This window comes from Macaca thibetana, chromosome 15 (genome assembly GCF_024542745.1).
Source record: "Macaca thibetana thibetana isolate TM-01 chromosome 15, ASM2454274v1, whole genome shotgun sequence".
NCBI lineage: Eukaryota > Metazoa > Chordata > Mammalia > Primates > Cercopithecidae > Macaca > Macaca thibetana.
This window is the reverse complement of record NC_065592.1, coordinates 39,623,169-39,646,533: the sequence shown is the minus strand read 5'-3', so window position 1 is coordinate 39,646,533 and position 23,365 is coordinate 39,623,169. Positions and strand designations below refer to the sequence as shown.

Here is a 23,365-nt window from a genome sequence, read left to right as displayed (position 1 = left end):
CCAGGAGTTCAAGGCTGCGGGGAGCTAAGAAGGCACCACTGCACATTGCACTCTAGCCTAGGTAAAAGACCCTGTCTTTAAAAAGATAAATAAATGCAAAATATAACATTTCTTCCATGATAAATTAGGTCTTTGTTTTCCTGGCTGTCCCCTTCTGGGTAGAAGATTCCTTAGGGAGGACCTGAAATCTGTGGTCGTCATTTCTGTATCTTCAGTGCCCAGCAGAGAGACTCAGAAATTTTGTTTTTCCTCCTGTCTTTGCCTTGGGAATCCCTACAAATTAACAGCAGTGGTCAAACGAATCCTGCCCCTAACTCAGCCCCTTCCTTTGTCCTTAGTTAGGGGCCTGGGCTACCTTTCTGAGCCACGTCAGACCCACCTGCCTCACCCTGCTACTCATCTTTAGATGGGCCCCTCCTCCCCAGCCCTTGTCTGTTCTCTTGCTACCCAAGGGTTCCAGCTTTGCCACCAGCTATTCATGTGTGACTTTTTTAAAATCACCCTACCTTCTGGGTCTCATCTGTAAAATGAGTGGATTTGACTCATTAGCTAGAGCTCTTAACGGCAGCATTTGCAACTCACAGGTGTGTTTTAATCACTGGCAAGGTACTTTGCAAGTGACTTTTTATATGATCATTAAGGTTTGCCAATGGGCTTTTTTAAATGAATAGAGCAGATTCAAAGTTATCCCTTTGACTGTCATTCTCAGTTGCATTCTGGTGTGCCTTCTGAAACAGGAGAAAAACGGGTGGTGGTACAGGTAGCTCCAGGTATCACACACAAGCTTGGGGCATACACACCGTTGGGAATGTGTTATGTTTCACATTCAGAAAAGTTGCCTGGTTATCTCTCGTGTCTCAACAGCACAAAGACTGATCTATAAACTTTTCAGCTCCGTCATCTTTTGGGCTATAAGGCCTGGTGTGAAAGAGGTGGTTTTTATTTTATCTGGAGAAAAGACTGCTCTTGGAAAATGCAAATTTCCAAATATCTCCTGTGATGTAGTAGCGCCTCTTAAAATTTAAATCTCACACAGAGACACTTGAGCAGGTGATACTCTTTACATTTTTTTCCTTTTCCTCTTTGACTTTGCTTCCAGAAAGCGAGAGGAAGAAAACAAACGAAAAGAGGCAGAACAGCAAAAAGGAAGGCAAAGCCCAGATTCCTGCAGACCCCAGGCCCTTCCCTGTCTGCCCAGCACCCGGGATGCACCCAGCAGGCAGAGCCGGGCCCCCAGCAAGCAGCCTCCTGCTGGCAACGTGGCCCAAGGCCCTGAGCCAAGAGACAGCAGAGGATCTCCAGGAGGGTCTCTAGGCAGAGCCCTCCAGAAGGAGCAGTATGCTTCCTCGGATTTGCAGGGAACAAACTCCAGAAGGCCAAATGGTAGGTGTATTGCCTTTGTCATCTCCTGCTGGCCCACGGACTGTGGGCTTTTTTCTTTGGTGTATTTAGACCAATTACACTTAAGATAATTGTTATATTAGCACTTAGGACCACCACTTTATGATTTGTATTCTACTTGTTTCCTCTGGTTCTCAGTTCTCTTTTTTTCACTTCCTGTAGGTTACTTCAGCATTTTTAAGCATTCCATCTTGATTGATTTATGGTTTTTTGTTTTCTTTTCTTTTTTAGAGTGAAGCGTGAAAACCTCACTTCCATTTATCTTGTCCACTTTTAAGTATCATTGCTTAGGTATCAGATGGTGTCATAAATTTTGTTTCAATCATGAGATACAATTTATAAAACTCACAAAGGAAATAACATTTTATGCACCCGTCTTTCTGCTCTTCTGTTGTTTCTTCTTCCTTCCTGATGCTCTAAGATTCTTGTATCCTTTCCTTTCTGTATGAAGAGCTTTCTTTGGCCAATCTTTAAGGGTATGTCTGCTAGCAACGAATTCTTTCAGTTTTCCTTTGTCTGACAATGTTTTTATTTGATTCCTGAAGAATCATTAAGACAGATGTAGAATTCGTGGTTGGCAGTTCTTTTCTTTTAGCACTTGAAAAATATTGTGCCATTTCCTTTTGACTTCCATGGTTTCAGATGAGAAATCCACTGTCCTTCAAATTGGTGTTTCTCAGTAACAGTCCTAGGTAATATGTCATTTCTCTCTGGCTGCTTTCAAGATTTTAAAATTTATCATTAGCTTTCAGAAGTTTAATATGATGTGTCTTGGCATGGGTTTTTGCAGTTTATCCTATTTAGAGTTTACCTGTATGTCAAGGGTCCCCATGATCCCCATCCCCAAGACTACCACCAGGTTTGGTGATGTTGGAGGATTTACTAGGGGGACTCAGCATATAGTTGTACTCCCAGTTAGGATTTATTATAACAAAGGGACACAAAGCAAAATGAGCAAAGAGAAAAGGTGTATGGAGCAATGTCCAGAGGAAATTAGGCACGAGCTTCCAGTGGCTCTCTCCCAGTGGAGTCACACGCAACACATTTAATTCCTTCTGCAATAAATTTAACAACCAGTCAGACAAACTTTTGTTGACAAAGAAAGCTCACATGAACCTAGGACTCCAGGATTTTTATCTGGAGTCAGTCACATAGATACCCTCTGCCTAGCATATGCCAAAATTCCAGACTCCCAGAAGGAACAGTGTGCAGCACGAACCCTATTGTTTGCATGAAGCAATTTAAACACATTGAGCTACTCTTAGAAGTTAGAAAATGGTAGGAGCTTTCTCAAAATCTAAGTGCAAATGCCAACACAGTGAAAAGGGCAAATTATGTCTTCGTATTATTATGAAAATAGCCCTGACCTTATGGACTTTCTCAGAAGGGGGCTCTGGAACTTCATGATTACTGAATTCAGGGCTTGGACAGTTCAACCTGTTTCTTTGAACCTTAACTTCCTTAGCTATGAAGTGAGGGTATACTTTCTACACCACAAGGTAGCTATGGATAGAAATAATTCATGTAGAGTACTTGTTACAGCCCATAACTCATCATAGGTTTTCAGTAACTATTATTATTGAGCCACACGTTAATCCAGCCAAGAACAACTACAGAAAAGTATACATAAAATGATTACAGGCTGGGTGCAGTGACTCACACCTGTAATCTCAACACTTTGGGAGGCCGGGGCACACAGATTACTTGAGGCCAGAAGTTCAAGACCAGCCTGGCCAACTTGGCGAAACTCCATCTCTACTAAAAATATAAAAATTAGCCAGGCATGGTGGTACATGCAACTCAGGAGGCTAAAGCACAAGAGCTGCTTGAACCTGAGAGGCGTTAGTTGCATTGGGCTGAGATTGTGTCTCTGCACTCCAGCCTGGGCAACAGTGAGACTCTGTCTCAAAATATATATATATGTAAAATGACTATAAACATTTCTGGAATATAATTCCATAATCAACTTTACAGGGTAATCCTTAAGGATTGTATACTCATGATGCTTTGCTACATATTCATTCATTTATTCATCCAACCAGCTTTAATTAAGCTCTCATAATGTGACAGCCATGTAGAACTTCCTTGAGTTCTTTCTTAGCTTGGGGCCTTTGCAGATGCCACTCCCTCTACCTTATTTTTGAGATATCAGGGATAATGTTGCTTCTTCGGTTCAACCTTATCTCCCCACTAAAGGAGGCTATAGTTTCCTGCTATATGCTCCCATAATTCTCCTATACTTCCCTCTTATAAAGATCATCACTTTTTACTGTTATTACTGGTTTACTTGTCATTTTTTCCACTAAACTGCAAGATCTGTGAGAGCAGGGTTGCTTCCATTGTCTACTGCTGTAAACAAATCACACAAAGACGAAGTGACTTTGAACAATAACGATTTAATTTTTATGATTCTATTTTGGTTGGAAAGTTTCTTTACAGGCTTCATCTGGTCTCACTCATGTGTCTACATTCAGGTGGAGAGTCAGTGGAATTCCCTGTCTAAGATATACTGACTTGAATGTCTAGCAATTGATGCAAGCTATCAGATGGGATTCTTTGACTCTGTTTTACATGGTTTTCATCCTCCAGTAGACTAGACTGGCTTCCTTACATCGTGGTCTCAGGACAGCATTCTCAGAAAGCAAAGATAAAAGCCACAAGACCTCTTGAGAAATAGACTCTAGAATTTGCACACATTGTATTGATCAAAGCAAATTACGAGACCATCCCAGACCAAATGATGTGGAGAAATAGATTCCACCTTTGTGCATACGAAGATGGGAGGAATTTTTGGCTATTAAACAACCTGTCATAGTTCCTATTTGGTCACAGATTATTCACATTCCTCCCGCATGCAAGATATTCTTACCCCTTGATATGGATTGGCTCTGTGTCCCCATCCAAATCTTGTGTTGAATTGCAATTCCCAATGTTCGGGGAGGGACTTGGTGGGAGGTGATTGGATCATGGGGGCGGATTTCCCCCATGCTGTTCTCATGATAGTGAGTTCTCACAAGATCTGATGGTTTAAATGTGTGTGGCACTTACCCCCTCGCTCACGCTCTCTCCTGCTACCATGTGAGGAAGGTGCTTGCTTCCCCTTTGCCTTCCACCATGATTGTAGGTTTTCTGAGGCCTGCCAGTCATGCTTCCTGTTAAGCCTGTGGAACTGTGAATCGATTAAACCTCTTTTCTTTATAAATTACCCGGTCTCAGGTAGTTCTTTATAGCAGTGTAGGAATAGACTAATACATCCCTATCTCAGTACCCCAAAATCTCCACCTGATTATCTCATCACACTTGAAGTCTAGGATTTGAAGACATGAATCAGATGTGGTTCAGGTTCACCAGCTGGGACTCTTTCTGATTCAGAGATCAGTCAGCCAAAAAGACACATTATCAACACCACTCCCCCACACCCAACAAACAGTGGTGAGATAGGAACAGAATAACCACAGTAGACAAAAGGGTAGAATAGGAGGCGCATAGCAGCCATTAGTCCATAGCAATTCTGAAAGCCAGCTGGTCACATTTTACCAGGGCCCCTACTCTGAGGTAAAATTCCTTGATTAGGGTCTCATTTTACTCCTGGTGCCTTCCTATTCCATTGTTCTCCATGGCTCTTGGCTCTGCTACCTGAATTCTTGACTCTGCTCTCTGAGAAGTCCTTCCTTTTCCGAAGAAATGCCCCTGTTTGCAGCTGAGTAGCTTTCTCAGCCTGTCTCCTGACTATAGGATACTGGGGCCCCAGAGGCTTCTTTTTGATTTGAACTATGTCACCAGTTCAAGCTTGTGGTACTCTCAATACGATTATCTCAAAAACTTCATGGGTTTCCTGTGAATCTGATTGGATTCATTTCATATTTCAAAAGCCACATCCATAATTTTTCAAACAAGCTTTGCTCTCATTTGAGTAGCTCAGATTTCTGTGGGAAAATGCCCTTGAGATTCTTAGAAATTCCTTTGTCGAGCTGAGAAGGCCTATTATATACCATCTTAAATATTTTTGAATCTTAATAAAGGGTGTACAGCCATACTTTTTTTGTTCTGTTTTGTTTTTTGAGACAGGGTCTCACCCTGTCACCCAGGCTGGAGTGCAGTGGTGCAATCACAGCTCACTGCAACTTCTGCCTCCCAGGCTCAAGTGATCCCCCCACCTCAGCCTCCCGGGTAGCTGGGACCATAGGTGTGTGCTATCATGCCTGGCTAATTTTTTGCATTTCTTTTTCGTAGAGACGAGATTTCATCATATTGCCGAGGCTGGTCTCAAACGCCTGGGCTCAAGCAATCTACCTGTCTTGGCCTCCCAAAGTGCGGGGATTTTATAAGTGTTAGTCACTGTGTCCGGCCTGATTTGATCTTTATGCTGAGGCCTATGAGACTTTTGCTGGCTGGAAAGAATAAAAATGTTAAAATAGTTTTATTTTCTAACCCAGCACATCCTGCGATCTTTACATTATCTCTAAATTTTGCTTGCAAACGGAGCAGTTTTTTCTTCATTTTATTTGCTTTCTCCCCATACCTTGTCATATGTAGGTTAAAAAGCAGTTGACATTTTGTTCTACATTCCATCTGGAAACCTCCTGAACTGTATCTACAGCTTCATTAGGTATATTTTCTATCTTCTACGTTACTGCAGGTGACAATTTTGCCAGTTAATTCTGCCACTGAATAACAAGGTTCACTTCTCTCTAGATTCCCACAGCAGTTTCTTCTCTGCTCTTCCAGCCTTCACCAGCAGTCTCTTCATTGCCTTCCCAGCTTCTGCTCACCAACCAGTCCAAAGTCAATACCATGGATTTTATATTTTAAGACAGCATCTCTCTTTTCTAGATATAAATATCTGTGTTGGTTATCTCCTGTAGCATAATAAACCACTCCCAAAACTAAGTGGCTTAAAACAACAGAAGTTTATTATTTCTCACAGTCCCATCAGCTACCTGGGCAGTTCCTCTTCTCGATCACCTGGGCTCACTCATGAGGTATATCTTCTTATATCCCTTTCTTTGTTTTTTTCTTTTTTGAGACAGAGTTTTGCTCTTGTTGCCTAGGCTGGAGTGCAGTGGCGCGATCTTGGCTCACCGCAACCTCCGCCTCCTGGGTTCAAGCGATTCTCCTGCCTCAGCCTCCTGAGTCACTGGGATGAAGGCATGCACCACCACGCCCAACTAGTTTTTTTGTATTTTTAGTAGAGATGGGGTTTCTCCATGTTGGTCAGGCTGGTCTCGAACTCCCGACCTCAGGAGATCTGCCCGCCACGGCCTCCCAAAATGCTGGGATTACAGGCGTGAGCCACCGTGCCCGGCCCATCCCTTTCTTTCTTACATGAAGAGTAGCATAGTTTAGATAGCTCTTTGGCACTTAAGAATATTTTATTTTACATTACTGAGACATAGTCTCACTCTGTTGCTCAGGCTGGAGTGCAGTGGCACAAACAGCTCACTGCACCCTCAACCTCCCAGGCTCAAGCGACCTTTCACCTCAGCCTTCTGAGTAGCTGGGACTACAGGCATGCACTACCATGTCTGGATAATTGTTTTTTTATTTTTAGAAGTGGGGTCTCACTATGTTACCAGGCTTGTCTCAGACTTGGCTCAAGCAATCCTCTTGCCTCAGCCTCCCAAGGTGCTGGGCCACTGCACCCAGCCAGAACAGTTATTTTAAAGTCTGTTTCTGAAAACACATTATCTGGATAATCTATGTGCCTGTTTTAGTAAGATTTTTTTTTTTTTCTTTGAGACAGAGTCTTGCTGTCACCCAGGCTGGAGTGCAGTGGCGCGATCTCAGCTCACTGCAACCTATGCCTCCTGGGTTCAAGCGATTCTCCTGCCTCAGCCCCCCTAGTAGCTGGGACTATAGGCACACACCACCATGCCCAGATAATGTTTGTATTTTTAGTAGAGACAAGGTTTCACCATGTTGGCCAGGCTGGTCTCAAACTCCTGACCTCATGATTCCCATCTCGGCCTCCCAAAGTGCTAGGATTACAGGCGTGAGCCACTGTGCCTGGCATATTTTTCATTTTAGATGTTAGTCATTTTCAGAGGACCCCTTTGTGCAGCCTGAGTTGAGAGCATGTCACACTAAAGCAATATTGTGTTTGCTTCTGTGAGGTATCGTGGGATATCTCCATCCTGAGAACAGTTTTTATGTTACTGTCTCCTATGGATTAAGAATAAATGAATACCAAGCCTATGTGAGGAAGAAGACTTTGGTTTTAAATTCTTATGCGAGACTCCTTACCCTATCCAGAACCTGAGCTGAAACAAACTTCCTTGTCATCTCCAAGTGCTGGAGAGCAGATTTTAAAATCTGGATTATTTCCAAAAGGTATATCCCTTCAAGAGTGCTGGCTTCAGGTGGAGTCTTGTTCCAGTTAACTTTCTTCCTGCAAGGCCTCATTTTCTGTTCTTATGTAGATGTTAAAATACAGCCAGATATTTAATAAGACCATCTGTTGCCCACTCCACCACCATTACCTGCCTAGACAGTCACTGGATCAGCTCACACACTTAATTGCTTTGATTTTCAATTTTTTCTTTGTTTTTGGCCTCCAGAGTTCCTTTATTTTCTTAAAGGCATGACAGTGCTTTCCAAAGGATATCCATTATTTTTGTTAAGGTGAGAAGGGCTTCAGGTTATCTAACCTACCATATTGCTGGAAATAGAAGTTAAACAGTTTTTTCCTAGTCGTATTTGCCACTATTATGGTAATGATATAGTCTAAGTCTGAATATCTTATGTGAACATATTAGCAAAATTATCCTACTATGCAAGTTTTGGACAATATTTTTTCTTTGTTTCCCCAAGAAACAGCCCGAGAACATTCTAAAGGCCAATCTGCCTGTGTCCACTTCAGACCCAATGAAGGCAGTGATGGAAACAGGCATCCAGGAGCTCCCTCTGTTGAGAAGTCCAGAGGTGAGACAGCTGGTGATCAGCGGTGTGCAAAGGGGAAAGGCTTCGTGAAGCAGCCCTCCTGTATCAGGGTGGCTGGGCCTGATGAGAAAGGAGAGGACTCCAGGCGGGCAGCTGCAAGCCTTCCACCACACGATAGCCACTGGAAGCCCAGCAGGCGGCATGACACAGAACCCAAGGCCAAATGCGCCCCCCAGAAAAGGCGCACTCAAGAGCTCAAAGGAGGAAGGTGCTCCCCGGCTGGTTCTAGCCGGCCTGGCAGTGCCCGGGGGGAGGCAGTCCATGCTGGGCAGAATCCTCCCCACCATCGTACACCAAGAAACAAAGTGACACAAACCAAGCTCGCAGGAGGGCTCTATTCAGATTTGCCACAGAGCACAGAGGAGTTGAGGTCAGGAGCCAGGAGGCTGGAGACATCCACCCTGTCCGAGGACTTTCAGGTATCTAAGGAGACTGATCCAGTACCTGGTCTCTCTGGGCAGAGTGTGAATATTGACCTTCTCCCTGTAGAGCTCCGACTGCAGATAATTCAGAGAGAACGAAGGAGGAAAGAGCTGTTTCGCAAAAAGAACAAGGCAGCGGCAGTCATCCAGCGTGCCTGGCGAAGGTAGGAAAATGGGGTGCTGCCATATCTGTGGTTCTTTGGTTGTTACTGGTATTCTCAACATGACATCTGTGCTCTTTGATGTTTTCCCAATGAGTTCTATTTGGTGGCATGATAAGGCCAATTTTACGGAGCCTACCCATGAAATTCACACAAGATCCTAGTAATTTACATTGTGTAAACCATTTGGAAGATATTTTTGCCTAGAAAGATGGGAAAGTGCTCCCAGCACAGCATGGGGTAAAGGAAAAAGTCCTGGGTTTGTAACCATGAAATGTCAGGTTCAGGTAAGCTCAAACAGGTTATGTGACTTTGGGCAAATCTCGTGGCCCCCCGACCCTCTGCTTCTTCATCTGTAAAACAGGATTTAATAATTGTTGCACATGTCCTATTAATACGACAGGTTACTAGAATGAGATAATGCACACTTCATTAATTCTAAATTACCACACATAGGAGATACTTTATTTTTATTCTTATGTCTTTACTACCCAGAAACTAGTCATACTCAAAAAACCTAAACCAGGGTCTGGATATAATAGATTGAGTGACTAAACTGTATTATGTAAACCTCTCTGAGCATCTACCAAGCTCAGAATACATAGTAGGCACTGGGAGTGGGGGTGAAGGCTGTCCTAAAAGCCTGAAACAGTGTCCCAATATACTAGAGACAAATGCTGCTGGGGGGTGATTATGGGTGGACTTGAGTGGTCTTCTTGCTACAAATGTTCACGTCTCATAATCTCTTTCATGCTGAAAGCCTCACTAGAGCCTAAATCTAAATTAGGCCTTACAGTGATGAGTGTCCAGAGAGGAGCTGGACCCATCACCAATAGGTGGGAGCTGGCCAGGCACAGTGGCTTAGACCTGTAACTCCAGCACTTTGGGAGGCCGAGGTGAGAGGATCACTTGAACCCAGGGTTATAAGACGAGATCACCCCGGGAAACATGGCCAAACCCCGTCTCTACAAAAAAATACAAAAATTACCCAGGCATGGTGGCATACACCTGTAGTCCTAGCTATTTGTGAGGCTGAGGCAGGAGGATCGCTTGACCCCAGGAAGTCAAGGCCAGTGAGCCATCACCATGCCACAGAACTCCAGCCTGGGCAACAGAGTGAGACCCTGTCTCAAGAAAAGAGATAGGTGGAAGTTATTTTGCCACCATCACTGGAGAGAGGAAGACGGATGGGGAGACAAGGCAAGGAAATAATGCGGGCACAGGTGTGCCAGATATCAAGGTTCCTGTCAGGAGAAAAAGGAAGACGTTCTCTCCTTAACATTGGCAGGGAGAAAACAAGATGGATTCCTGGGAGGTCCAGGGAGAGGCTTCCGTTCACATCATACCAGAGACTGCCTAACCCAGAGCCAGGTGATCTGGTTTGTGCTTGCACAGGCTTTGCAATGTGTTCTCCCTCATGTCTGTTTCAGCTCTTGGCCATTAACAAAGTCCTCCCATGCCTGACCCCATGTGATCTCCCAACCACACCAGGAAGCCACCACGACAGGGAGCAGTATCCCCATTTTTCAGACGAGAGGCAAAACTGACTTGTCCTTTTTGTCCAGATCCAGCACTTGAACCTCTGGCTGACTCGAATCCAAGGGCCTTTCCCTTACATTATTAGTGAAGTTAGTTTTTGCTGTGGTCAAGCTAATGGAGGTGGAGATGGGCCCCATGCACTCTGCCTGAAAATAGGATGGAGAAGACTGCCTGGTTAGTGTCATACACATCAGGGTAACCAGGAGAAGGGTGATATTACTATTACCAATTGTTAACATACTAGTAGTTTTTATTGGACACTTGTGCCAGACACTGTTCAAACTAGTTTTACCTGGATTAATTCATGTAATCATCACCAATAACCCTGCCAGGTAGATATTGTTCTTACCCCCGTTCCACAGATGAGGAAACTGAAGCACAGAGAGGTTCATCAACTCACCAACATTACAGAGCAAGTGCCAGGGCTGGCTTTGAGCCAAGACAGTCGGCCTCTAAAGCCACAGGTGGAAATGGCCATTGCACCCCCTCGTTGGGGCAGTTATGCTGGTACATGCACTGGCTACCATCCAGATGAACTTTTTAAATATTTTGGTTGAAATCTAGGATCTAAACAAGCCAGCAAGGTTTACCACGCCAGACCTCACAGCTGCTCCCTACCTGAAATGTCTCCTTCTTCGACTGTCTGTTTGACTCCTTTGAAGAGTCAGAAGCTGACAGGTCCTGTCAGTAAGTGACCAGAGTAGCAAATGAGCCTTCAGTCATTCCCCCAAGAACAGTGGGCTTATGGTCTAACATGCCCACCTGGGTAGACAACTACACAGGCTCCCTCTGGATGTGCCATTGTGCAATTCTGATGCCCAAAGGACTTCTGGGATTGTTGCACATTGCAGAAAGCCAAGTCTGGTGACAGTAAAAACACTTTTATTAGTTCTATTATAACTACTTTTTCTATTGTAAATACAAGAGCCTGAAGTGCTGTCCTGAAAATGTGTCTGATAGCAAACCTAAGCAGTGAGGGCTGGGGCAGGGGTCAGGGCTGGACACGGAAGTGCTCAGTGCAGGCTCTGGTTAGAGGAGACAGGTGCAGGATAGAGAAAAGGAGCTGGAAAACAGTCAGGGAAGGAGGGGGCAAAATGAACCTTGGGTCCTGAGAAAATGAAACTTGATCTTAAAATTGTCAGTTTAATAACCAAGTAAGATGACATTTTAAAGAACTGAAGGCCGGGCGCGGTGGCTCAAGCCTGTAATCCCAGCACTTTGGGAGGCCGAGGCGGGTGGATCACGAGGTCAGGAGATCGAGACTATCCTGGCTAACACGGTGAAACCCCGTCTCTACTAAAAATACAAAAAAATTAGCCGGGCGTGGTAGCGGGCGCCTGTAGTCCCAGCTACTTGGGAGGCTGAGTCGGGAGAATGGCGTGAACCCAGGGGGCGGAGCTTGCAGTGAGCCGAGATCGCGCCACTGCACTCCAGCCTGGGAGACACAGCGAGACTCCGTCTCAAAAAAATAAAATAAAATAAATAAAGAACTGAAACAGGATCCTGGACAAGCTGAACAGGAAAGGTGCTGCTGGGCCCACTGAGGGCTAACACCATTAACAGCTTCAGCCACTACCCAGGCTTCCCCACAAGTTCTGTGCCCACAAGAGCAGAAGGTATAGAAGACAGCATTTCAAACAGGAGAAACTGAATTATAGAGTGGTAGTGCCATACTTTTGTCTAGACTTGGCTTTTTGGAAATGTGGTAGGTATTCTAGTAGAGGGATGCCATGGTGTTACTCTCCAGGAAAGAAGGAAGAGTCATGCAGGCTGACTGAAATCAGCCTTTGGGGAAGGAGGGAGGGGCTGCACCACGCACTGCAAGGAGCTTTTAGCAGACTTAGGAAAAAGATTACTTCCCATTTGGTGCAGCCCAAATGGAATCACTGTAAAATCAGACATGAAGCCTGTTGCTCTCTGCAGCTACCTATAGGCTCACTGGGAATAAAGACATGTTACAGATAATAAACATTGCTGCAGCTTTCCTTTGGAGGCCTCAAAATAGTTGTGCTGAGTAAGTTTGGGAGTGCATGTAGGATAGAAAGCATCAAATAAACCCTAGATGTCAATACAGCCATCATCCCCCATCCCTCACCCACTCCAAACCCACCTCCAACAGACTTATCTTAGTAAAATGCAGCTCATACCTTTATCACTCTAAAGCCCCCTTTCCTCACCAAATACACAGTGCTTCCAACACATGTGTTACTTTCTGGCACAAATGCCCGTATCTCTGCTGATGCCAGTTCTGCTGCATAGAATGCCCTTCTCTGTCTGGTAAGCTCCTATTCATCTTTTAAAATCCAACACAAACATTAGTCTTGTGAAACCTTACCAATCCATCAGTCAGTCCTGCATCTGTTTGCACAACCAGCTCCTTGCTCTTGCATGGTACTCTCATGCCACACGTCCCTCTTTACACAGCAGCCTGTCCCACTAGTCTGTGAGCTCCTTGAAGGCAAGGAATCATGATTGAATCCTAGTTCAGGAGGTGTTTGATGATGGAAAAAGAATTCCACATTCAACATGCTGCCGCCGAAATTAGGAATGGGAGCTTGAAAGAACCTACCAGGAATTCAGCAAATACTAGTACTATAGTTTCTAGGAACCTTAAGGAAATTTAGTTTTCTCAGTACTGTAATCTTAAAGCCTCTCCTCTCCTCTGACCCCACCAGCTACCAGCTCAGGAAGCACCTGTCCCACCTTCGACACACGAAGCAGCTTGGAGCTGGAGATGTGGACAGATGGAGGCAAGAGTGTACAGCATTACTCCTCCAGATTTGGAGGAAGGAACTAGAACTAAAACTCCCCCAAACTACTGCAGTAAGCAAGACCCCCAAGAGTCCATCCAAGGGCACCTCAGGCACAAAGTCCACTAAGCACTCAGTGCTTAAGCAAATCTATGGTAACTGTCCTTCTGCCTACTTTGTAGTTCACAAGTACCCCCAGAGTGTCACATCAGAATCTGAAATGGGATTTAATTACATTGGGTAAACTTCCATTCAGATAAATTAGGTTGGTGGAAAATTAACTGTATAATTCAAAATGGTCAAAACTGCAATTAATTTTGCACCAACCTAACATTTTTCAAGCACCAAGAGAACAGCACCATTTTGTGCCTGCCTCCCAGTGATACTGGGTCAGAATTGTTTGGTTTCATGAGGCGTTCTAGCATCTCAGCCCAGAGCACCCTCAAGCTTTACTGTTTAAACCTCTCCAGACCCCTGCTTGAGTCTCCCCCTTGCATTACCCATTTGGAGCATTCAAGACTTAGCTAGACCCTGACTTTTCCTATGCTAAGATGTTATAGGGTTGCCCACTATGAGAATGCTCAACACCCATGCACTACAGTAAATATTTGTTCAGCAGATTAACTTCTACAAATCGAAATATTTTCAGCTCTGCAAAGAGCCCATCCAAGTAGACCCAGTGGAGTTCAAGAAGCCTTGCTGGCTCAAGAGAAAAAAGATGGCCGGGCGCGGTGGCTCACGCCTGTAATCCCAGCACTTTGGGAGGCGGAGGCGGGCGGATCACGAGGTCAGGAGATCAAGACCACGGTGAAACCCCGTCTCTACTAAAAATACAAACAAATTAGCCGGGCGCAGTGGCAGGCGCCTGTAGTCCCAGCTACTCAGGAGGCTGAGGCAGGAGAATTGCGTGAAGCCGGTAGGCGGAGCTTGCAGTGAGCCGAGATCGTACCACTGCACTCCAGCCTGGGCAGCAGAGAGACTCTGTCTCAAAAAAAGAAAAAAAAAGAGAGAAAAAAAGATAAGCAAGGGCACCTTTAGAACGATCTCCTACAGCATGAACTTTAACATTCATTCAGCAAAATCTCAGAACTTTGCCCTGGGCCTACATGGTTCCACACCATACCTAACTTATCTTGACACACACCTGCAAGCTCAAGCCTTTACCACAATAAGGAATTCAGAAGTTGGTCAGGCCAAAGCTATCCCTGGCCAAAGAAAAGTAACAGTTACTGGTTCATTTCAGGTTGTTCTCAAGAAGGGAAAATACATCATCCTACAAGATCTGTAAAAGCCTCTTCCGTGTTGCGTCTCAACTCAGGTAAGGCAGTCACTGCAAAGCAGACGGTGGGGGAGAACATGGGGAAGCGTTTTCCTTCATTTCATCCCCAAAGACAGAAGACATTAGCACAGAGATGGCCAGGGTTTTCCAATGGTCATTTGATTTCATGGGATTATTACTGTAGCCAACATCTGTCTCCCTAAGAGGCAAATTATTTTCACAACTAAAAGCTATTATTAACATTAACTCCAATAGAAACAATAAATGGTAGCTATTATTGATCACTTTTATACAGTTTTTCACATAAAGGAGAAAATAAATGAAAATACTGTCATTTTTCAAAGGAATACCTTGGGAATCCTTTATAATCCTTATGATCCCCCGTTTCCTTCTCCAAGATGGGAAGAACACCATGAAGAGGACACTGAGAGCATGTACAGCCCAGGCTCAGCTGTGCGTGATTTCCCTCATACTAGAGAAGCTCAGGGAACTTTCTTTTCAGCCGCAAGACAAGAGTTTTACTTAGTGCCCCCTCTTTCACGCCAGCATCAAATATGGGTGATAAGTTCATTGCTGTCAGCAGCTAATGCCAGGTCCAGTGTTTCTCATAGGTGGCTATGGCAACACGCTCCCCGCTGCCTCCCCGATCCACACAGTCATCCTGGAGGAACAGAGTGCAGCTGGGAAGGTGAACAATGACTGTCAGCATGAACTTTAACATTCATTTAGTTTTTGATGGGGGGCAAAAACCTGGAGGTGGGGGGACAGAGTAATTACTGCCAAATCTTTAATAAGAGTTGGACAACTCAGGTAATACAGACAGACTGATCAGGGAGTGGTGGGTGGGGTAGTTAGAAACTTTGAAAGCCATCAAGGCCTACAGTCTGTTTAAAAACAACCAAAAAACACCCTTTCGTTATACCTGAGCAAATTGAAGAATCATTTCAAAAACAGAATTGTCAGATATCACTACCAGAGAAGTGGCATTTAAACAATCAAATACTAGCATAAATTAGATAACTGGATCATTTTTCACTGTCTTAAGAGAAAAACAAATCCAAGACTACCAGAAATCTTTTAAAATGGTGTTTAGCAGCATATAAGTTTTTTAGTTAAGGGACTCAGAAGGGACAGAGTAAATCAATTCAAATCAAAACTTAATGGTTTCATAGGACTTCATATGAACAAGCAACTTATTTGTCCTACACATATTTTTGACTGGTTTAAAATCAGACAAGGATAAAATGATCTTTTCCTAACCCCAAATTTGGGAGAACACACGGTTTTGTTAGGTTCAAGCCCACCCACATTAAGCATTAACCAGTTAATATTATTGCTGTCACCCTCCAACTTGGAGAGAGACCCCCAAGAGGTTTTAGTAGTGCCTTTACCACTTAGGAAGAAACAAAAAGGTGGATATAGCAAAATGCCAGCCTCCTTGGGCTGTTTCTCCACATGTATTTGGGAGGCAGCAAAACAATCCCTGCTCACTTCAGTCTTCTATACCCAGCCTTGCAAACCACCCACCAAGAATCTCAGCAGAGCCTTTTACTGATACACACACACACCTGGGCCTATCTCTTTAACAATAAAAGAAAACAACTCCCTTTAAAATTCCATTCCAGTGAATGGAATAACTGTGATTATTAGTATTGGTACCCCCTGTATAAATCCAGTTTATTCTTGCTCACCTACAGAGGGGTACACAGATGACAACTCCATTCAAGATATAGTGAAGACAGCCAAAAACAATAGTTCACATTAAAATAATTTTGTGGAAATTATAAAACCAAGAGAGAAAAATTGAGACATACGTTTGCTACTTTTTAAAACTACTAAACTTTTAATGTATTTGCTTATATGCTCCAGAAAAAGTTAGAAGCAAAATATAGCAATATCTTCAGCAAGGTCTCTCAACCATATGGGGCCTCAGTATCATTTGTCAAAGTATATCACTAACGTTTTCTGACTGTGGCATCCTATACATTTGTTAATTCAAAGTCATAAAAAGGCCTCAAAAATCCATTTTAAGTTTGATATTCCCATCAGCTTATCATTCATGAGGATCTGAATATTTCCTAACCTACTTCCTAGAACAGACTATTCAAAGTATAATAGGAGAGTTAAAAGAGGTTACGTGTTTATGTAATGTGTTATGTGAGAGACACAGAGAGAATATATTTGTTATTTCAGGCAGACTGAAGACCGAGCTTCCGGTATCAGCTCCCCAAGTGCCTGCTCTCTCTTAGTCAAGTCTCCCTTGAAGAGATGTCCCATATCTTGAGACTGCAGAAAATATAAAGCTATTATATTAATTCATCCTGCCTCTACAGTAAACTGGCCCATCATCCCAGGGATGGCCTAAACCTAAGTCCTTCTTCCTCAACACCAATGAACTGTTCCCTTCAGCCTTAAAATTAATAACCTTAATATCTATCTGGTATTTGTTTTTAACAGTGAGCAACCTACAGTGCATACATCTCCTTGATAACAGTGGAAGATCAAAGAACTTTTCTTATAACCTGCAATCAGCTACTCAGCCAAAAAACAAAACAAAACCTTGACTGCCTAAGGAGGAAGACTGTGTTCGGGTGAGCTGGCATAGCTAGTGCAGAGTTCACATTTTCTGCTGATAATCTTTTACACTTTGGGAAAACTTTAATATCTGTACCTGAAGGCTTATTCACCTAAAAATGTGTTAACTCAAAGAAAATGTCAGAATGTTTCCTTTCTGCTCTTACACAGCATTGTTTTGTCAATCAATGTAGCCTGCACTGAAAGGACCTGCATAGACTATGTCTGTGCAAAGTGCCCGGGTGTCTGCTTTCACCACAGTCTGTATGGTTGGAAATGAGAATTCATAATTAATAGTAAAATCTAAGGCAAACTAAGGCTGCTGGGTTGGGATTTCTGCCAGCTAGCTGGTACTGGCTTCCTGACTCAAGAGATGAACCTAAATGAGATAGGAAGCCTGTCCCACAGCAGCCTTCCTCTCACTACTTTCCTGGAATCTAATGCAACAAACTTATCACACACACCACATTCACATCCCACTGTTACTTCAAAATTAATCAGGTTTAAATTTTAGATCAGAATCATGACCCACTGTTTGCATTTAGAAATTGTACAAAAGACCATAGATACATTCTGGTGATTCCTTACATTTTACAGTTCCTACGTTAGCCTCTCAAGGCCACAAGTTGCCGCCACGTCTTCTCTGAATGGCTTTCTCAGTGCTGAATACCAACAGCCGTATTACAGTATCAAGGATTCTGTCAGGTAGGGTTTACAGACCAGACTGTTCATGCAGCAAGGTGCCAACTCAGGCTTCAATGTTCTACTTGTATTTTCTGACCAACTTGCAGAAGTGAGCAATCTTCTTAAAATGCCATTCCTTTGGCAGGGAAGAATGAAACGGCACACATCCTAGCATTCTAAGAACACCTGCTTTAAATAAAATCCAGTGATCATGGACTCTTTCACATTGTTTAAGGGGAAAGCTGCTGTGGGAATATAGACAGTAGGCATAAACAGTGATATATTTTACTCACAAGTATTTTGGGGGTTGCTTTCATTTTCTACACATCAGTGCCACTTCTGTGCTAAAGTTAAGAGACAGGCAATGAAGTGTTCGCTTAAGTTAACTACCTTGGTTTTTAGTGTGCTAATTACTATAAGTCATCGTTTTTGTGATCACGAAAACACAAAGAATGAGGTCTGCCTAGATGGGATTACAAAGATTTAGCCAATTTCTTGGTACATAACAGAAGGTACCACAGGATCACTCTCTGTTTTGTAAATATTTTGCTCCCGTGAAATGCACAATGCACAACGCGTGTGACCATGTATTGTGTGCTAGTCTGGGAAGCCAGCATACACATTAATAGGAACTCCCAAGCATTATTTTCCTACATCAGTGCAAAGAAGGTTCATAAACTTCTTTAAAAGTTCAGCTTTAATGACAAAAGATCTATTACATCAGTCTTTCTTCAAAATAAGATAGACGTGAATAAACAACTTCAAACAGGAGGTACCACGGCCTCTTCAATACACTGTAGCCAGTGCGCTGGGCCCTTGGGGATGCCCAGTGATATACACGTTGAAGCAGTAATGTAAGTCTGTGAGCCACTGTTCCTGAACACTTCCACTCTTCAATGTCTGGAGAGAAAAACAAGAGTAATTTGAGAATTGTACCCAAATCTCTATGCTACCTGACAGTATTTTTCACACCCAAACACAATTTCCCAGAGCTGTGGCAACTGCATCCCTGTCTATAAATTACCATAGGAAGTCTTCCAGGAAACAGGGAACTATTAATCGGGCATTACCACAGGCGGTGGAAATTCCTAGTTATATCCTCAAATGCCAACGGTTTCTTGTTGAGTGTGTTCCCTCCTGCACATGCTAGAGACTAATGAAATTTCACCACCAACCGTCCCTTCACCCTTGCCTCCCCGTCTTGCCATTCTAGTGTCTCATGATCTTTACCCCAATGCCAACTGAGAATAACTCTACAGGGCCAACCAACAATTTCTGTCAATCTCTTCTTTACAGAAATGGGCTGATTCTCCAGTCTGGGAATAATCCAAGCTCTTGATTTTCTTCCCTTCACTATTTCTGAATTATTCCACTGCCACTTCCATTACCCCTACACAAAGGCTACTGAGAAAATTCTAATGAGCACCTGTGTTATATGCATGTAAAAGCACTATTACTTCAAAGTATTACTACAAATCTCAAGGGACAACCTGTAAATCAAACTATACAAAACACCTTTTTAACCCCCCCAAACTAAAATCACCAAAGAAATCCTAAACAACAGAGCTGTCCCCGCCAAACAGACACAGCTGAAGGCAGAGAGCCAACCATTAGACAAAGCTGAAGTCTGCAACTACTTCTGATTTTCTTACTTTCCAGTGAACTAAGTGACTAGAAATTGGCCTGAAGTTTATTCCTGCTAATTTCCTTAATGACAACATTTACTGAACACTTTACAAATGTCAGGTATACTAAAAAATTTACTTTGGTTATCTCCTTTAATGATCACCAAAACACAATAAAGTTGGCATTATTCCCATTTTTGTAGATAGGAAAACAAGCTTGGATAGGTAAGAAAGAAAGAAAACAACTTGCCCAGCTGTCACAGTTCATTAATAGAGTCTGTATTACAGTCTAGGTAGGAATGACTCTGATGCCCTTACCTTTTCAAACTAAACTAAGCTTTGTCACCTTCATTTAGTTTGATTATTTTAAGACTTTTATTACCAGTTCTGGAATAACAGACACACACCCCCGTTAAGTCACAGTCAGGTGCTGGACAGCACAGGAGACCCTGAGAAATTACCACACTGGGATTAATTCCTGGACTCAATATATGGGATCTCTTTCCTCCCTCAAAACACACTTCCCTCCCATGCCCCTGTCATAAATTCATTCTTATGCTAATATTGCAAAGCTTCCGGTACCATGCTTCTTACCGTGATATTCTTGATGATCTGCTGCACCAAGATCGCATTGGTCAACATATGAGTCCTGAGGGGTGCGTGCTGAAGCAGCAGTCGAAGCAGCTGGCCCACAACAGGCAGCTCCTCAGGCCCAACTCTGTTCACCCGCAGGCTCTGCAGCATCAACCTGAGGACTCGAGGCAAGAGAGCCAGGATGGAGACACAGACCCCCCACAGCTTGTCCCTAAAATAACAGAGACAGAAATGAGTCAGTGAGCAAATGCACACAGGAAAAGCCCCCACTTTCCATATCCCCCCAAACTGAAATGTCCCTTTAAGAAACATGTTTTCCAATAACATTTAAGCCGAGAGCCAAATCAAGAATGCAATCTTATTTACAATAGCCCCCCCCCAACACACACACGAAATACCTAGGAATACATCTAACCAAGGAGGTGAAAGATCTCTACAAGAAAGACTACAGAACACTGCTGAGAGAAATCACAGATGACACAGATAAATGAAAAAACATTGCATGCTCATGAATTGGAATAATCAGTATTGTTAAAATGGCCACACTGCTCAAAGCAATCTCCAGATTCAACTGTATTCCTATCAAACTACCAACATCATTCTTCACACAATTAGAAAAAAATATTCTAAAATTCATATGGGACCAAAACAAGAGTCAGAATGGCCAAAGCAATCCTAAGCAAAAACCACCTGACTTCACACTATACTACAAGGCTACAGTAACTAAAACAGCATGGTAATGGTAGAAAACAACAAACACATAGACCAGTGGAACAGAAAAGAGAACCCAGAAATAAAGCCACATACCTACAACTATCTCATCTTCAACTCAGGTGACAAAAACAAGCAAAAGGGCAAGGATTCCCTATTCAATAAATGGTGCTGGGACAACTGGCTATCCTTTTGTAGAAGAATAAAAATGGATCCCTATCTTTCATCATATACAAAAAATTAACTTGGCCAGGCATGGTGGCTCACACCTGTAATCCCAGCACTTTGGGAGGCTGAGGCAGGTGGATCACGAGGTCAAGAGATAGAGACCATCCTGGCCAACATGGAGAAACCCTGTCTCTACTAAAGATACAAAATTAGCTGGGCATAGTGGCATGCGCCTATAGTCCCAGCTACTTGGGAGGCTGAGGCAGGAGAATTCTTGAACCCGGGAGGCAGAGGTTGCAGTGAGCCAAGATCCTAGCAAAAGAGCAAGACTCTGTCTCAAAAAAAAAAAATTAACTCAAGAAAGATTAAGAATTCATTACTAAGTCTTCAAAAGCAATTGCAAAAAAAAAAAGGTGGGACCTAATTAAACTGAAGAACAAGAGAAACTCTCCGCATTTCAGTAAACCTGGTGTTTTTCACTAACATTTAGGCTAAGAGCCAAATCAAGAACAATGAACATCATTCTCTTGGTATCTTTATAGAGCAAAATGTTTATGGTAGAGACAGGTGACCCTGCAGCTAGCCTAACCACATTCTCCAAGTGTTAATTAGATAGTGCAATATTCATATGGACCTAGAGTCCACTGACTATGAAAGGCTCTGACTTTGTTGCAGCTTCTTTACCAGGAGCGTATAATCCTCCTAGTTCCCAAATCTTTCTGAGAGAACCTCACTACCTCCAGGTCTAGAGGGAGCAGCCCTTTCACCATATAACCAATTTCCCTGACTCCACATATGGTAATTCCATCTATGGTGAATAGTGAATCCATTCTAGGCCAAATAGATACTCTTATGCAGAGCCCAGCTGGGACAGTCATGTGCAAGGAGAAAAGAGAAAGCCGGGCCGGGCGCAGTGGCTCAAGCCTGTAATCCCAGCACTTTGGGAGGCCGAGACGGGCGGATCACGAGGTCAGGAGATCGAGACCATCCTGGCTAACACGGTGAAACCCCGTCTCTAATAAAAAAAAAAAAAATACAAAAAACTAGCCGGGCGAGGTGGCGGGCGCCTGTAGTCCCAGCTACTCGGGAGGCTGAGGCAGGAGAATGGCGTAAACCCGGGAGGCGGAGCTTGCAGTGAGCTGAGATCCGGCCACTGCACTCCAGCCTGGGCAAAAAAAAAAAAAGAGAAAGCCGGACTGCAGACGTAGATAACGCAAAGGCACAGAGATACAGACTACACAAACTAGAAGAAAAATAGAGTAAGCTGCTTTGTCCGTTGCTAAATTTCTAATTCCTAGCCCTTGAGTTTTACAAGTTACTCCTATAATAATCAATATTTTCATTTTCTACTTTTCTTAATTTGAGTGGATTTCAAATAACCACAGACCTTTAAAAAAAAGATAGCCAACCTCAAGGCCAGATGGGTGAAACCTCTAGGTGACAGAAACTATAACAAAATTCATATAAAGATACCCAGTCATACAAAACTCTATGTGGGATTCTAGGGCTAGGATTTTCAACAGTCAAGAGTACTGGAAGCTGAAGCTTCAAAACCCAGGTATGGAAGGCAAGGAGTTTGAACTATGATCCTTGCATAAAATGGGAAGCCAGGAAAACGCAAATGTCAAACTATCCTACAGGGAAGTCTACAAACCTCCACAGAACTCCCACAAAAGACACCTTAGGGAAAAGAGTCTTGCAGCCCAAAATATACAAGTCTGTTCAACTTGCTCCCTAAAATAAGGGAGAATGCCCACACCGGAGAAAAAAGGAGCTAATGGAACTAACAAGAACTTTAAAGAAACACCAGTAAACCAAGAAGCAAGAATGACAAAATACCAAATGAAAATCCAAAACAGAAACAAATCCAAAAGAAAACAAAACAATAATTGATGAAATAAAATCTCAGTAGGAGGATTAAGTAAAAGAATTAGCAAATTAAAAGATTTTTAAGAGATAAAGAAGACAGAATAAAAAGCTTCCTATGTTTAAAAGGAGTTTTTACAAGAAAATAGAAACAATGGGGAAAGATGGTTAGAAATTAATAACAACTTTCCAGACTTGAAGAAAAAAAATTGAATCTTTGTATTATGGAAGCACACTATGTCTCGGGCAGGATAAATAACAAACCTACACTAGGACACATCCTGATCTGCAACACACCGAAGATGAAGAGAAAACAGTAAAAATATAGATTACTACCTATAAGATTACTGCCTACAAACTAAGAGGGCTCAGACTAATAGCAGATTTTTCATTAGTAACACTGAGGCAAGGAGACAATAGAACAGTATCTTCAAGGCACAGCAGACACAGTACTAAACAACTCAACTTGGTCAAACCTAACTTTCTGGCCAGCATTTGTGAAATCAAAGGCTCCCCAGTAATTTGACCAGCACTCTCATCATTTTGTAATCTTATAAACACCTTCTCCAGTGGGGAAGAAATAACCCAAATGGGAATTTTAGTACCTAAGACTTTGGCTGCCAACTGTGCCTAATATCCTAGTAATGTCAAC

At 43.0% G+C, this 23,365-nt stretch overlaps 2 protein-coding genes across 13 annotated transcripts in view; one reads left to right on the top strand and one right to left on the bottom strand.

Annotated features, from left to right (window-relative positions):
• Positions 1-23,365, top strand: part of INVS (inversin) — a 321,952-nt gene that overhangs the window by 267,284 nt on the left and 31,303 nt on the right. For 4 of the 12 annotated variants that reach the window (XM_050761484.1, XM_050761488.1, XM_050761489.1 and 1 more), the window contains 5 exons: positions 1,100-1,383; positions 8,212-8,926; positions 13,138-13,367; positions 14,456-14,530; positions 16,949-18,520. In XM_050761484.1, the coding sequence (XP_050617441.1) occupies positions 1,100-1,383; positions 8,212-8,926; positions 13,138-13,367; positions 14,456-14,530; positions 16,949-17,055 (1,411 nt within the window). In that variant the 3' untranslated portion in view covers positions 17,056-18,520. Of the gene's footprint in view, positions 1-1,099; positions 1,384-8,211; positions 8,927-13,137; positions 13,368-14,455; positions 18,521-23,365 lie in introns of those variants that run through there. The other 8 variants (XM_050761483.1, XM_050761480.1, XM_050761482.1 and 5 more) reach the window with 4 other exon arrangements.
• Positions 18,429-23,365, bottom strand: part of TEX10 (testis expressed 10) — a 51,349-nt gene continuing 46,412 nt past the window's right edge. The window contains exons 14-15 of the mRNA XM_050761495.1: positions 19,969-20,179; positions 18,429-18,649 (exon numbers count right to left, since the gene is read on the bottom strand). Of these exons, the coding sequence (XP_050617452.1) occupies positions 18,536-18,649; positions 19,969-20,179 (325 nt within the window). The 3' untranslated portion in view covers positions 18,429-18,535. The remainder of the gene's footprint in view (positions 18,650-19,968; positions 20,180-23,365) is intronic.